The sequence below is a fragment of the Thunnus maccoyii genome, chromosome 17 (genome assembly GCF_910596095.1).
Source record: "Thunnus maccoyii chromosome 17, fThuMac1.1, whole genome shotgun sequence".
In the NCBI taxonomy this organism is placed as follows: Eukaryota; Metazoa; Chordata; class Actinopteri; order Scombriformes; family Scombridae; genus Thunnus; species Thunnus maccoyii.
In genome coordinates, this window is record NC_056549.1 from 21,549,316 (window position 1) to 21,564,937 (window position 15,622).

At 40.4% G+C, this 15,622-nt stretch overlaps 1 protein-coding gene across 2 annotated transcripts in view; it reads left to right on the forward strand.

The window, feature by feature from the left end:
• The window catches only part of rngtt (RNA guanylyltransferase and 5'-phosphatase), a 91,529-nt gene extending 86,613 nt beyond the window's left edge, over positions 1 to 4,916 (forward strand). For both annotated transcript variants that reach the window (XM_042390237.1, XM_042390236.1), the window contains exons 15-16: positions 891 to 1,014; positions 4,496 to 4,916. In XM_042390237.1, the coding sequence (XP_042246171.1) occupies positions 891 to 1,014; positions 4,496 to 4,662 (291 nt within the window). In that variant the 3' untranslated portion in view covers positions 4,663 to 4,916. The remainder of the gene's footprint in view (positions 1 to 890; positions 1,015 to 4,495) is intronic.
• Positions 4,917 to 15,622: the final 10,706 nt, after the last annotated feature.

Here is a 15,622-nt window from a genome sequence, read left to right on the forward strand (position 1 = left end):
TGGGTTTTGAAACAGTGACTGCTGTTTCCAGAGTGTAATTTTTTATTACCCATTTAAAGGATGATATCAATGTAATGTTTTTGTTTTTCTTTCTCTTTCTCTCATCACCATTAACAGAGGTGAACATTTTAGAGCAGCAAATGTGTTTGCTGCAGTTTAATGTTCCTGCTGCCTGGACCATCAAATTTCAAACACGTTGCATAACTCTCCTCCACTACACCACGATCTGTTCAACTAATCAGAGGTCTTTGTGGCTATCTTGCCTTCATCATGTTGGGGAATTAGGATGATAAAGGCAAGAGAGTGGAAAACGTTTGATGAGGTGAATGAAGTTGTGCAACGTGTTTTATTTTGATGGGCTTTGAAGCTCACACTGGTCTGGTCTGCACCTCGCTGTGATTGTTCTCATACTTAAAAACGCTGCCACGACTAATATAATCATACAAACAATAGTCATTGTGGTTTTATTTCCATTTTGTGAATTCATTTATTGCTTTTAGACATCATACTCCATGCTGCTGAAGCTTTATTTTGTCTCTTTACTACAGTTTCCAATAAGTAGTAACTGCCAAAGTGAAAAATGTCCCATTAAGGAATAATTTGCTCCATATTCATCATGTTAGGAAAAGCTGCAGTTACACGTGCTGCTCATTATTAACTATTGCAATAGTCAATGCAGCAGCATCTCTCTGAGAGCTGTTATAATGATGAGTCCTGTGAGACGAAGCAAACTTGCATTACACCAGGCCATCGTAGCTTCTGACTGTGGCTAAATACGTTAGTGGGTTTATCATTTTCATGGGCAACAGAAGAAAATAAAATTACACGGATATTTTGTCCACTCTGTGTCCTTCAAGTACAACTGTGTCCTCTTATCTTTGTTCGCACAGGCCACTAAAGAGCTGAAACAGTACGACAACAAGATCATCGAGTGCACCTTTGCCAACAACACCTGGGTGTTCATGAGGCAGAGGGTCGACAAGAGCTTCCCAAACTCGTACGACACAGCCATGGGTGAGACTCCATTCTTCCCTGTGCAGCAGTTATTTATTAATATCTCACTGTCTCCTCTATCTCTGTCTGTATCTGAGTGAATAACAGCCAGTCAGCCTGCGATTAATGACTCATTTTATCTATATTTCACATCAGCCTCCTGTCGTACTTTGATTTCTGTGTTATGAGAGAGAGAGAGAGAGAGAGTGTTATGTGTGTGTACTCTACTGTGTGCTTGCCATTAAGAATGCACACAGACAGTCTGGACTCGTATCTGGTGCCCAGAATGCTCTTTACAGCAATTTAGGACAAATTGTTTTCTTCATCTCCTCACTTTGAATACAGGAGCTTACATTTGCTGTGAAATGTTTGCCAAAGACTCAGGAATTACAAGATACTTTTTTTTTTTTACATTATGTGTTGTTAGACATTCATAAATATTTCATGTTAAAGCTGCACTAATCAATATATTTGTATCAGCAATGGATCAAATGACTATGTGCAATGTGAGAGGGGTCTCTCATAGTGACCGGCTCAGCAGTTTCCTTCAGTTTTACAGAGCGTTTTAGTGTTTTCAGCTCATTATGTTTTTTAAATCCCACCACTTTACTGTTGTGTTACAGTCTCACTGCCCTCATTAACCTCGATTCCAGCAGTAGTAGCAGCTGTTTTCAGCAGAAAAAAAGCTCAGATGTATGTGGAGAGAAACACAACTTCTAATGCTTCTTTGTGTCTGCAACACGTTTGAAAAGTGTGCTGGACCAATGAAACAATGTAACAAAGAAAGATGAAGGTCCACACACTGTAGCTCCCTTAGATGCAGTTTATTGATATTGAGACATAAACCATGGATGGTTTATTGATTATTGATATTGGGACATCAATATTAATAAACTGCATCTAAGGGAGCTACAGTGTGCGGACCTTCATCTTTCCTTGTTAACATGTTCGCCAATCAACTTGGTGATATGTTGATGTCGTGTCACAGCTTGTTCCATTACCACCATAAAAATCTGCATTAATTCATAATCAATTATGCCTGAAACATACTGTAAAAAATATTGTTGAAACTATTAAGGTGTTAAATCAGAGCTGCAGTAACATAATCATCAGATCTTGCTTCAAAAACATGTAATATGTTCAAATGAGAGCATAATATTTAATCTTTACAAATATTTAAAAAATGATTGGCCCCAAATTATGTAGAGGCTGGCTGGTAGTTTGCCTTACAGTGTAAATATTGGTTTAGTTTATTTGTATGATCTTACATCCTGTAATAATTGCACAGCTGTAGCAGCTTATTGAAGCAACAAATAAAGAAAAACAGAGAGAAGAAGACAGAAATAATGCAAAAATACTAGTTAACCAGAGTAATAAACCTTATTTGTGTAGCACTTATCCAAATGCTGACTTTACAGTGCTATACAAGAAGGCACATAAAAATACAAATTGAAGCAATAAAAACAAGAAGCACAAGCGAGAAAGAATACTTTTAAAGAATGAATTGAATCGACAGAAGATAGAAAAGATAGTCCTGAATTATTGAGCTTTAGATCCTCAGGTAGGCTCTTGTGCAGCCTTGGAGCCCCGCTGGCAAAAGCAGCTTTCATCTAAAATCTAGACAGAGAGCACTGTATTTCTCCCCGAGCTGATAACACTGTGTTCCATTTAGAAACTAGTACACAAACATCTATGTGCTGTTGGATCATGGCATGGTCATGGACTGTGTGGGTCCTTAAATTTCAGACTGAAGTTGACAAAAAACAATTTCTCATTTCTATTCAGCAACTGTCAATTTTGCCAGCTGAAATATGACAACTGATGAGATTTTAGCAGCTATAACTAGCTCGCTAACTCACATAGACTCTGTTAGTTAGTTGGAATCTCAGTCTCTGTCTGACTTTTTAATGTCTCCAGCTGACAGGTATAAAAAAATGCTGCATATATGATGACTAGACCAGAACCATGTAAAAATGTAAAAAAAGACACATGATGTGTCTACACAGGAGGCGTTTCAGCTGCATATTTTTACACTTCAAGTCTATTGTCTTCTATTTTAAGCACGTAATTACAGTGATTGTGTGTTAAGCGCTGCCAAAACACGAGTGACCTATACTCAATACTGTGCCTGAACGCATCCTGTGTAGACACAGACAGAGCACTACAACTGCTGCTAACCTGCTGCTGTTGCTACACACCCTGTGTAGATGTTGTGTAACTTATAGGTCCCAGGTATTGCAGCTGGTTAGCCCTGGTATACAAGATCATAGTACAGTATGATAAGCAAAAAATGTGACAGCAGACTGTTATTTTGTTCTAATATTACCCTGTTTGGATGTGTACTATAGCTAAACAGTGTTTAGTCAGCTTTAGTGTTCATAGTTTAAAACAATATATACTATATATACTAAATATGTTTCACTTTAACTAGAGAAAAGGATCAAGAAAAAGACTAACTGATGTCTTTGGTAAACAAAAGTCTAAATCATGTAATGAGATTGTGTAGTTTGTGACTGTAAACTTCACTACACTCTAATGTAGTAGCATTAAGGACCCACACAGTGGATGTTCCACTCCTGAACAGGGCTTTTTCTAACTTTTAACCCCACATAATAACATAGCTGACTCATGATATGAACTCTTGACCTTGGAAGTGGTGACTACTGTATGTAATGAGCTAGTAGCCAGGCATGTGAACATTGGCAGCATACACTAGAGCAGACAAACACACTGTTTAATCCATTTCTTACATGTTTGCTCTTAGGTTTTTGGTTTTGGAAAGGCAAAAAAAATCTAAAAGCTCCAAACTCTTTGTATACCAAGTATCATTCTTACTACAATCCTATGCCACTGTTTCCTGTAGGCGGGCTGCCACTGCAAAATTTATGTAACTGAAACACTGTCAACACACTGCGTCAACATGTGGAGAAGTCAAAAGCTCGAAAGAACTGCTGTGACTATTGGCTGTTCGCTAAAAGCCTCCCCCAAATTTGGCAACCATATCTAAAGTCTTTGTTGTTTGTTATTTTAGAGCTGCAAATGATGCATCAATTAGTTAATTAACAGATGATTAATCACCGACTATTCTGATAACTGATTCATCATTTTGAGAAAAAATTCTCTGATTCCAGCTTCTTAAATGTAAATATTTTCTGGTTTCTTTTGTCTTCTTTGATAATAAACTGAATATATTTGGGTTGTGGACTGTTGGTCAGGACAAAACAAGACATTTGAGGATGTCACCTTGGGCTTGTGGGAAACAGAGATTGACATTTTTTACAATTTTCTATTCAATTTTTTCTGATTTATCCAGAAAAAACTCAACAGATTAATCAATAATGAAAATAATTATTAGTTGCAGCCCTGAAATATATTTGTGCTTCAATTAATAAACATAAATTCTGTGTTCCAAGCAGCTGGAAGTTCTGTCATCATCTCTGTAATAACTTCCTTCCTCCTGTGTGTCTATATGTTTGTGTGTGTTTATTCTTTCTCTCTCCAGCTGTGTGTAAAAGCATCCAGGAGCCCGTCACTAAGGAAATCCTTTTGGAGTATGTGGACCGCTGTTCGCAGGGAGTCCAAGCCCAGAACCGGAAACAACCGGCAGACCCAGACTCTGAGCTAATGCCCCCTCCCCCTCCAAAGAGACCCAACCGGGCCATCCCATAGCCCCCCCGGGGGCCAGGCCCCTCTGGACTGCTCTACAGTCGCAGTGTACATGCACATCACCAGCCGCATCAGCCCCACCTCCAGAAAACCCAACATTTCAAGGCTTTCTTATCCCCAGCACATTTGCTTTATCAGCGTGTACATGTAAGGACTTGAGAAACCTTTAATTGACTGCCTCAACGTCATTAATTTACCTTGTGTAGACTTCTTTGTAGCTTTAATTGCTGGTGTTCTTATTAAAATGAAAAACATCATGCTTAGTTTATTTTTTGTTTTTTCCTATTTATCTTTTTTAAAGTCTGAGCTAATTGGTAATTATGAACGGGGACATTGTTATGACTTCGAATAACACCTGGCTATGCAGACCTTGTTTATGTTTCGTCAACTAGTTCCTTATTTGTACTGAAGGATGAGTAAGCTTCATCAAAGCTCAATCTGCTGTTTTAATGCACCGCAATCAGGAAAAACATTAGAAAAATTATTTCCAGATCTCATTTAGATCCATGTAGCTACATGTGTTTTGGGTTTGGGTTCGAGTAATATCATTACAAGTCAACCCATAAAGTTCACTCAGGGGTTTCCAAATGTTTTCATATCAAGAAATAACAATCACGTTTAGATCGGAGCTCTCTGTTTCATAAGAGGTTGTCCAAATGAAGCCCACAGAAGCCCATCTGTGTTGACTTTTCCTTTAAAGGCCACACGGGTGGGTGGGTAGATGACAAAATGATTACACAGTCTTGACAAACTAATGACAGATGAGTTAAAACAATGAAATCAAGCTACAGATGGGCAACAATTTAAAGGAAAAACCAAGATGAAGTGTCTCAGTGGGGTGTTTTCCACTATGAGCTGCCAAAATGGCTTCAATTCTCCTTGATATTGATTCTACAACTCTGTAAATCTTCTGAAGGGATTGACACCATTCTTCTAAAAGAGATCTTATCAGTTGTTTTAATGATGGTGATGGAGAGCGCTGATTTTAACGTGTTGTCCCAGAATCTCACATAAGTGTTCATCTGGGTTGAGGTCTGACTGTGAAGATGGTGGAATTCACCTAATTTTCATAGTCATCAAAGCATTCAGTGAATATTATTTATGTATTCAAGTTTATTGTCTGTGTTTCTGGTCCAATGTTTAAAGTCATAAAAAGCTAAAGGACAAGCTAAAATTGATTACAAACATCTATAGTTGAGCTTGAGGCTCATTCTTGACTTCGGAAATAGTACTTGACAAAATGATCTCACATCAAGGTCCATTTAGTTGCGGTCGTGGAGCTTTTGATCCCATCACAATGCTCTTCATCAGCAGGAGTTTGCTCAGTTGTCATGGAATTATAGATGTTCAAATTTACATTCAAATTTACAAAGTTATAATTAGAGCTGAGATAACAAATCAATTAGATGATCACCAAGTATGTGGATAATCTATTAATCATTTGCCAAAAATGCAAAACAGTCATTGTTTCCAGCTTCTTAATGGTGAAGATTTGCTGCTTCTCGTTGTCATATGTGATACTAAACTGGGGTTTTTAGATTGTTAGTCTAACAAAACAACCAATTTGAAGACATCAACTTGGGCATTTTTCACTGTGTTCCGACATTTTATACACCAAACGAATAATCGATCAAGAGAAAATGTAGCAAGAAAATAATCTCTAGTTGCAGCCCTAATTATAATCCTTAAGATGTCAGTCACTTGTGGTTATTGGTGATAACAGCAAGTGTCAATGATACAGGTCCCTGTTGTTCCATTACTCCCTGCAACTGATCCGCTGTCAAAAATGCTGAAAATGAGAAGTGAAAATGTGAACTAGCAGCAGTAGGAAATGTTAGGTTTACATTAGCGGTAACTTAATACAGCTGTTGCACAGCTGTAGGAGAGTGAATAATAAACAGTGAGGCTGTCATCAATGAGATAAATGAGAAAATTATTGCTGGATTACATGCGTTCATCATTTCCTGTCCCTCTTGTGCAGGCAGGCAATTTGCATCCAGTGCAGGAATGGCGGACTCCACCACTTACAGTGAAGACTACCAATATAGCAAAGTAATCACAGAGTGTAAATACATTGAATGGCTATGAAAATCTTGAAACTTTGAAAATAGGAAAAACATGTACATCTCCAATCCAGTGACAGCAGCTGATGAAGATCATTTCATATGGTCAAAAGCTTCAGAACAGCTACTAAAAGGACCTTATGGTGAGACTCTTTTGTGAACTAAACATGTACTCTTCAGAACCTGTGAGCAGCGTACTTGTTTGTGTGCGTTTTACCCACTCTGTGTAAATGTAGATACTCTTAAGATGCTCTGATGAATCATGTTACAGTTTTTAATCAGTTTTCACACCTTCATCTGATTCTTTACAGTTTGGGGCCACACTGCTCTGAATGTCCCAGGCAGAGCGAGCATTGTCATAATAAGCATGTACCAGCTCTTAAATGTGTTGTGTTGCAGTTGACCTCTGATACATGAAGGGAATTCCACATCTTTTTTTTTTTTTTTAATACTCATCATTACTCCTTTATTTTAATCCCAAAGGAAAATCTTGTTGCCAGGGAACATTTAAATTTTTCCTCTTTCACTGTTGCCTACATTGTTGCTAGGAGTGTTGCCCATCTGCACTGTTTATCACCCACTGTACTGTTTGCAGAAACAATTTACTCTCCAGCGTTTCATGCTGCAGATTAGCAACAAGAGGTGACTGCTGCATTGAAATTCTTGGTTTGGTTTAGACTTCGTAAGCCGAGTGAAATCATGTCTTTTAGTTTTATTTATTTTTTATTTTATTGTGTTTTTATGAGGGACGATCCCTCTCTAAACCAAGATGCTACTAAATGCAACAGAAATGATTCAACATTCGGGAAATATTTCTATTTCTGTTTGACTAAAAGTGTGCATTTCAGAACAATTGTGTTGTGGAAATTTGTTTGAAATCTGTGTTTCTACACTCCCATGCAGTAATGCTTATTTTTAGGCTCCAGAGTCAGAATATGTGCTTATTTTAAGACTAGGGTGACGGCGGTGGTTAGTCATGCAGTGAGTAGAATTTAGATCAGGAGTTAGGGAACGAATGTAAGTCAGTGGAGTATAACACAGGAGGGTGTCACAAATCAAGCGTGTGTGTGTATATGAGTTCCTGTCTGTTGGTGCCTGAGGCGACTCTTCTCCTTATAGCAGAGATAGATGAGCTGTACTCCCAGGGCTCTCTTCCCCTCTGGCTGCACATGAAAGCTGGCTGATTCTCATCAAAGCCACGCTCACCTTTTTTGTCGTGAGGTTGTTGCCGCTGAGACATCGCCGTTCTCTTTCAGTAGGTGCAGGATCCACAACAGCAAAAAAACATCTATACCTGTTTTTCTTTTCTTCAGCCAAACTTAAATTCCATTCACTTAAATTCACCCTCCATCTTCAAACCCAGCAACTAGCTGTCTGATCTAATAGCAAACCAAACCTGTTTTATTCCAAACCCCCATGGCAAAATGTCCTCTCTTAGCAGGGGTTTCTGCATCACTCTCCTTGTGAAAACATTAGGGTCCTCACTAGGATGGAAGCTCAAGGAAGCACACACAAACACATGAATAGCAGTAATGTGTTTTCTCTGGGTAGGTTTGTGCCCCCGAGTGCAGGAGGCAAGAATGCGAGCGCTATGTGTGTGACTGTATGGATCTGGTAATGTAAACACACTCTGTGTCATTGCATGAGCACAGGTGCTGCAGCAAAGATTATGAGGCTCACTCTTTCTTGGCTCAGGTGTTGGAGCCAGGAAGCCACCATGCTCCACAGCAATATTAAATCAGCAGAGACGACTTGCAGGCCATTATCATCTCAATATCATCTTCATTCTGAATAATGCATTAGTGTATTTCTGTCTCTGCATTCAGAGGTGCAAAAGATGAGCTTTCTGTGGAAACGAGTTTGTCTACTGACATTATTTTATTTGTCCCTGCATTAACCATATAAGGACAATAAAGTAGTGATAATTTGCACTTCACTAATCTCAAAAAAGGAACCTGGCAAACCCCAAAGTCACGATCTAAGTCTTCATCATATTGATTTTAATAACAAGCTTTGCCCTGATAATGAAGTCAGACAGGTCTGACCTGATTATCCCGCTGAAATTAGAAATTTAATTGCGTACATTTTTTAGAGCTGGAGTCAAGGAGGCATGGCGCCACAAATCTATTATCACATATTCTCCTCCTCATAAGCTCTTCTCAGGCGTGATGCCATGTGGCAACAATGACTCCCATTTGGGGGGGGGTAATGGCGATAAAGCTGCCGCACTCCTCTATCTCCATCAGAGGTAGCAATCAGGAGGTGGTTGTTTGTGATGGCAAACAGTCACTCTGATGGCACAGTTTCTAACAGCACAGCCAGGCTGCTGTGGTCATGTTAATGTACACTCTGGTCACCCCACAGTTTTTCAATTAACATGACAGAAAGGTGAATCTGAGTAAGAAATAAACTGCAGTTAGTTTTGCTTGCTGTTGCAAGCTACTTTCAAGTCTTTCAAGCTACTATGGCTTTAAAGTCTGAATTATTTTTTGAGCGAAGCAGAACATGTGGTCATGAGTCATGAGAGGGATTTAAATAAAACATTTCAGGTTTAATTGGATCTCTCAAAGGTGAGTGAATACAGAGCAATATGAAATTCTTGCCAACTGAAATCCAAATATACTCACATAGACTGTGATTTTACAGCTGCTACAATCCAGGAGCTAATGGTGAGGGTCTTAATTATATGATGGGCGGGGTTAGCTAGTTGCCCAAAATCATACTTCATAAAGTTCGAGGTGCATCATCTAAATTAATGTAAGGTTTTACAGCAAAAGAGGGACTTTTATATAAAAACACCACAGACACATCAAGAGGTACTTGCAAGATTAGCAAAAAAGACAAGATTGTTGTTTATTTCACTTTGTCTTGTAAGGAAAACTAGTTAATTCCAACTTGCTTTTTATTTTTGTAGTTCCAGGCTTTGGATCTATTAGATATGATAACATTGTACTTGTCAAAATAAATGCTGATATTTAGGAGCGCGGCAACATCACTAAACATACTGTACAGTATCCAATAGTGCAACAAATGTGAGCTGTCAGAGGATCAGACAGGTTGTAAACAAACCCTGAGGTTAGTTATATTTATTTGGAAGAAAAAAAACAAAGAACAACAGTAAAATTATCACCCAAACTGTCCCTCAGACTGGCTGTTGTGGATCAACTTTAACCTTCTGTATTGTGCACAGTTTTCTCAGCATCATTACATTGCGCTCACATTAACTGGTAGCTAATATGGCAAAACTCTCGGTTTGTTTACAACCTGTACATCTGCCTACCTGCGTATGTTTATTGGCCCATTGGACTGATATTAAGCAATGTCACCGCATTAAAAGATCTCAGCAATGCCAGGCCCTGGAAGCCTATTGGTTAAGACGCATGCCGCATAAGTGCAACATACACCGTTTACTCTGGACTGCAGACCTTTGTTGCATGTCATACCCCTCTCTACCCCTGTTTCCTGTCTCTCCGCACTTTCATCTGTCAAATAAAATGCCGAAAGACAGAATCTTAAACAAGCAGTACAATGTTATTTTAACCAATAGAACAGATGGACAAAGCTAGGAGGGAAAAAAACAAGTTATGATAAACGGTAGTTTTCCTTTAATGCATTTTCATTAAATGTTCTGAAAACAGGCTTTGTTGGGTCAGAGCTCCAGCACTATTGGACTGTTCGGTAAAATGTAAAAGGACGCTCTGTAATGATGAAGGGCACTGCTAAAATACACTCTGCTTTGTGTTTTAAGCATCAACTTTAAAGCTCTGAGGCCAAACTGTAGGCACTCTTAATGACTCTAAAAGATTTTGAAAAGGTCAGACACAAAACAAAATGAAAATTACAGCTACTAGGTGAACGGGTCCCCCAGTGCTGACATTCTCACATGCACCGAAGTTAATGGAGTAAAGAAAAAGCATGAATCACATCTCATTCTTTAATTTTCTGGGTTTTTACTCTTCGGTTGCCAGCGGGGAGAAAAATAAATCATTGACTTTAAGCAAACCTGGTGCAACTGCAGAAAACGTATTGGTAAAGTGATTTGATGTTGATTGTAGCAAATGTTGGTGTGCTGAAGGAACAACACTGTCTGTTACAGTCGCTGGAGACATCCTTGGAGAAAAAAAATTAGGGAAATTCAATAAAAAATAGCCTGACCTTTTCAGTGTAAATGCAGCCATGTAGGCAATTTTTGCCTTTTACTTCCCCGCCACTCTGCTCCAGTCACTAGGGCTTTAATAGAGCAGCCGCTGAGTAAATTATACAAACAGAGCAATATGAAAGTGGCAAATAACTAAACTTAAAAGAAATGTTACACCTCAAAGTGAGTTTAGTAGACATGTTTAGTACTGCTCAGCCTGTGAAAACAGTTATGTAATGTCCACTGTGGCTCTGGAGAGAGCTTTGTGGTTGGTGATATAAAGTTCTCTGTATGTATTAGACCATTGTGGACATAGTCAGAGATAAATGAGCAGAACAGATTTATGGTAATATCAGAGTTTTGTATGAGTTTCACTACAATTAAGGAAGTACCTTGATTTTTTTTTTTAGGTATTTTATTCACTGGGTAACCCAAAACTCAAATCTGGTTATTTTGTCCATAAATCCAGATTTGAATTTTCCAGATAAACTAATTCTCACAGCTTCAAGAAATGGGGTCCTACCTATCACATGAGAGATCTCCACTAGCCAAGTTTTCATCCAAACAGAGAAGATGTCTTTTGAAACTGTTGGGAAAAGGGCAGGCACTTTCAAAAGATACTTGGCAGGTGATTGGATGAACCATCTGTCTATCACCGTCTTACCTTGCGAGGCAGCTGGTTTTGCAAGGTCATGAAATCATGCGAGAATCAGAAGATCAACTCAAATCAATAGAAAGAAACTGCTACTTACATTGAAAGTTATTTAATAGGCACATGGCAAACACCTACAAACACTCAGCCAAGGTGAAGGTGTTTGAATCAAAGAGAAGGAAGTCCTTATCCAGGCCTCTATTTATAAAGTGGGAGGTACTACCACAAGTACCCTGAACCTCTTCATTTCCATCGCAGTGATTTTGGACGTGTTTGTGGACTGCATAGGTGTCACAGCATGGGCTACAGGTTGTTCCGAATGGCAAGACTTGCCATTCATAACCACCTAGTCTAGCAGTATCCCTCTCCATATGAAATGCAGTAGAGTTTTATCCTCAATCAAAGGGCATTTGTTCAGGTTTTGTCCCATGTATTCAAAGGAGCAGTCATATACAACTCATTGTTGAAGACAATGAGTGCTCAACAACGTGATGTGGGAAATACCAGGTTTCCTGTGGTCGGTCTACCCGTTCACTGGGAATCCTTAGAACATAGCCAGACTGCACAAGCTTATTAAGTTCCTCTTGGTATTTATCAGACAGTCTGGGATCTTTGGACAGGCCTCTTTGTGTAGCACAGAGACAGGGCAGGACAGCTTCCTTTGGAGCTTGAAGGCCAGAGATGTTGGGAGCTCTTAGCAGTGGAGTGGCATAGCGTGTTACACCATCTATCTCTACGCTAACTGTCTTAGGATGGAGTAGAATGAGAGCTAGCTTGTCTTGCTTTGACCTTGTGGCTGTATTTTCATTCACATAGGGCAAAGTGTAAATCTGCCAGAGTCTATCCACATGTCTGAGTAATTCACTTTTTAAGCAGGTTAGAGTTAAGGAGAGAGTGTGCTGAGTTTGGATTAAGCTCGCTGGCCCTTGGAGAGCCCATCCTAGCCTAGTATGTACAGTTTTGCCAATGAGCCACCAGGGGTTCCCATGCCCAGACAGCATATAGAAGTGGGCCACTTCAGGCAATGATGCAGCACTGCTGGGCTTCTTCTGGCCTGGACAAAATGGATGTGAGCCTGAAATGGCCCACATGTAAAATAGCAAATATGGCCCAAATATCCCAAATGAAATGTGGGCCTTTTTTGGTAAAGATGCGGTGTGCTCACTGGATGTGGGCCAGTTCTGGTTTATCTGGCTTGTTCTTGGTTGACATACGGCATTGCTATGGCTTACTTGTGGCCCATATCTGTGAAACAGGAGTGGACCGCCCAAGTACCATCATTCCACGCGGCATGTGGGCCGGATGAAAGTGTTGAGTGTGGGCCGGATCTGGGCCACAGCAGTTTTGCTACCTGGGTGAGTATTGACTCTGTTGCTGTGATGAGATGGGCATAGTCTAAGCCAATGAGGACAAGAGGGCATGCATGATAAATAGACTGTATTGGGATACCTCCAGGGCTTGACATTAACTTTTTTGCTCACCAGCCACTGTGGCTAGTGGTTTTCCCAAGTTACTAGCCACTCAGCATTTTCACCAGCCACAATTTTGTTGTTGGGAAATTACATTTTATTTGATTAAAGTTGACTATGGTGTACCACAATTTAATTGAAGAACTAGATTTACAACACTTTAAATGTAAATGACTTCTGTAAACACCCAAATCAAGACTACATACAATGTATAACACTACAGTCATCAAATATTCAGCTCTGATGAGGTTGTGTGTAAAGCTCCTTACATATGAAAACATGCAACTGATAAAGGCAAAGACATAAAAAGAGAAGCTTGGCATTGCATATAATAAATAAATATATTTATATTTATAAATATTTATTAACAACAGTAAATAGTACAAAGCAGAAGAAATATCTGCAGTACCGAACAAACTCTTTTGTCTAATCAATTCAAATGTTTCCTGATTCAAAATGACAGAATTCTATACTCCTAATTTTTCCTCTTGCTAGCTGTGTGTGTGTGTGTGTGTGTGTGAGAGAGAGAGAGAGAGAGAGAGAGAGAGAGAAAGAAAGAAAGAGAGAGAGAGAGGAGAGATGTTTATATCCTCACAAGTGAATGTAAACTGTGTGTAGATGCAGCAGTAAAATCTGTGTGTGTGTGTGTGTGTGTTAGTGACCTGGCCATGCTCTCGTAGCTCCAGCAGACGGGCGGGCAGTAGCAAGGGGAAGCGGGGAGAGGTGGGGGGGCCATGAAATGCAATGCTCTCTGGGAGTCGGGCTGACAGCAGTTTTCCTCAGATCGATCTGGAGCGCTGACAAGAGTTCACGACACAGAATGCCACCCGCCAAAGTGACTAGTAAGAGTGACTGTCTTACACGCCACTGCTGAATTCTACCCATATTTGGCGGGTGGCGGGGTGCTAATGTCAAGCCCTGAATTCCTCTGAGATGATGATACTGCTCGTGTAGCTGCTTCACAGGGTATGTGTGCTCTGACAGTCCGAGATTCTCCACAGTGAATGCTCCATTGATGATGCCTTTCACTTGGCTGGTTGATAGGGGAAATTTCAAAGAATACAGATGCTCAGTAGTGCTATATCCTGTCTCACTGTGCATAGTGAGATGGCTTCAGGCTGAGTTTTGAGGCCCAAACACTGGAGGGCTTGGAGGAGCAGAATAGATCTACAGTATCTGCACCATAGTCAAGGACTGCATGAGTTGCAACAGTCCTTTCCCCACTGTGGAAACATACACTGACAACTTTCAGCATGACTTTGTGGGAGTGGCTGGGTCTGTCCATGTAAAGGAGCTCTGAGGGAGATGTACTTCTCTTGAAGTGCTAGGAGAGCAGAGGAATATGGTCTTGTATCATACATGCTGGATCTGGCCAATTTGTTAGCTCCTGGGTGTTGAAGATGTTCTAAGAGGATTTGATATTTATACTGCTCAGTAAGATGAGGGTGATTGTCAAGGAGGTTATCCAGAGCCATTTTCAGGAGGGCAAAATCACTCTCTTGACCACTCTTAAACACAAGAGGTGAGGGCCTTGGTATTCCACAAGCAGAGGCTATGAACAGATCGGTAACATTGGGAGTTGAACATGTGAGTAAACAGATTGTGGCTGCTGGGATGACATGGCTTGCATTGGTGGTAGACTACTTGTGAAAGTGGGCTGTCCAGGACCAGGCATGGTTGCAGTATAACTAGGGGCTTGGACAGTGACTGGAGGTGCAGGTACATGGTGAATAGAAAAGGAAGCGATGGCAGATGCATGGTGACTGGAAGAGGGTATAGCCTGGGCAGACACATTTGTGGGGAATTTGCAGCAGCTTCAGAGGGCAAAGAGGGAGTGAACAGGGGATAAGCTTTGCTGTACTGGTTGAGGCATGGAAAGGGTTTGGGAGGCCCTAGGTAGTTCTCTGGGAAAGCTAACTTCAGGAAGCTGGACGAATGCGTTGTTTCATGTCTCTCCCTGCGTGCATCTTCATGCCTAGGCTGAGCAGCTCTGGGTTTCTTATCAATTAATTTACATCGTTGATCAAGCTCCTTATCCTCCTGTTTTTGTCTTCTAAGCTCCTCCAGCTCATCTCTCCTTTTCTTTTCCTCAAGAATGCTGGTTTGTAGATCACTCAAGAGAGAAGCATGCCTGCTCCTGGAACGCTGACTAATTTTAGAGCTTATAGGGAGACTAGAAGCTGACTTGGTGCAATGAGTTCTCTCGCTGTGAGAACTATGTGAGCCATGAGATTGTGTAAATGCCTTCTGCTGTGATATATGAATCCCATAGTAGTCAGGGGGCTGCCTATCCCTTTTATGTCTAGGCCCTGGGTCATGGCTAATTGGCTTTGTGAAGGGTTTAGCTAATACTTCACAAGATACTGACGGCAAAGGGATATGGTACTCTGTGTGAGAGGTAGGCAGTAATGGTTCAGCTGAAAGGCTAGGCTCTGTTTGGTGAGGAGGTGTAGATGGTCCAAATGATGTTTGAGAAAATTCTGGGGTGGCCTCATCCATGTTAAGCTGGGTTGAGTCTATTAGACCTTGGGATCCATCCGTATACTCAGTAGAAGGAGCCTTACCTTTATTAGTGGGTTCATCAATAGGCTTAATGTCTCTGAATCAGCCGTTTTAGGTCACTTTGTGGAGTGTGGCTCAG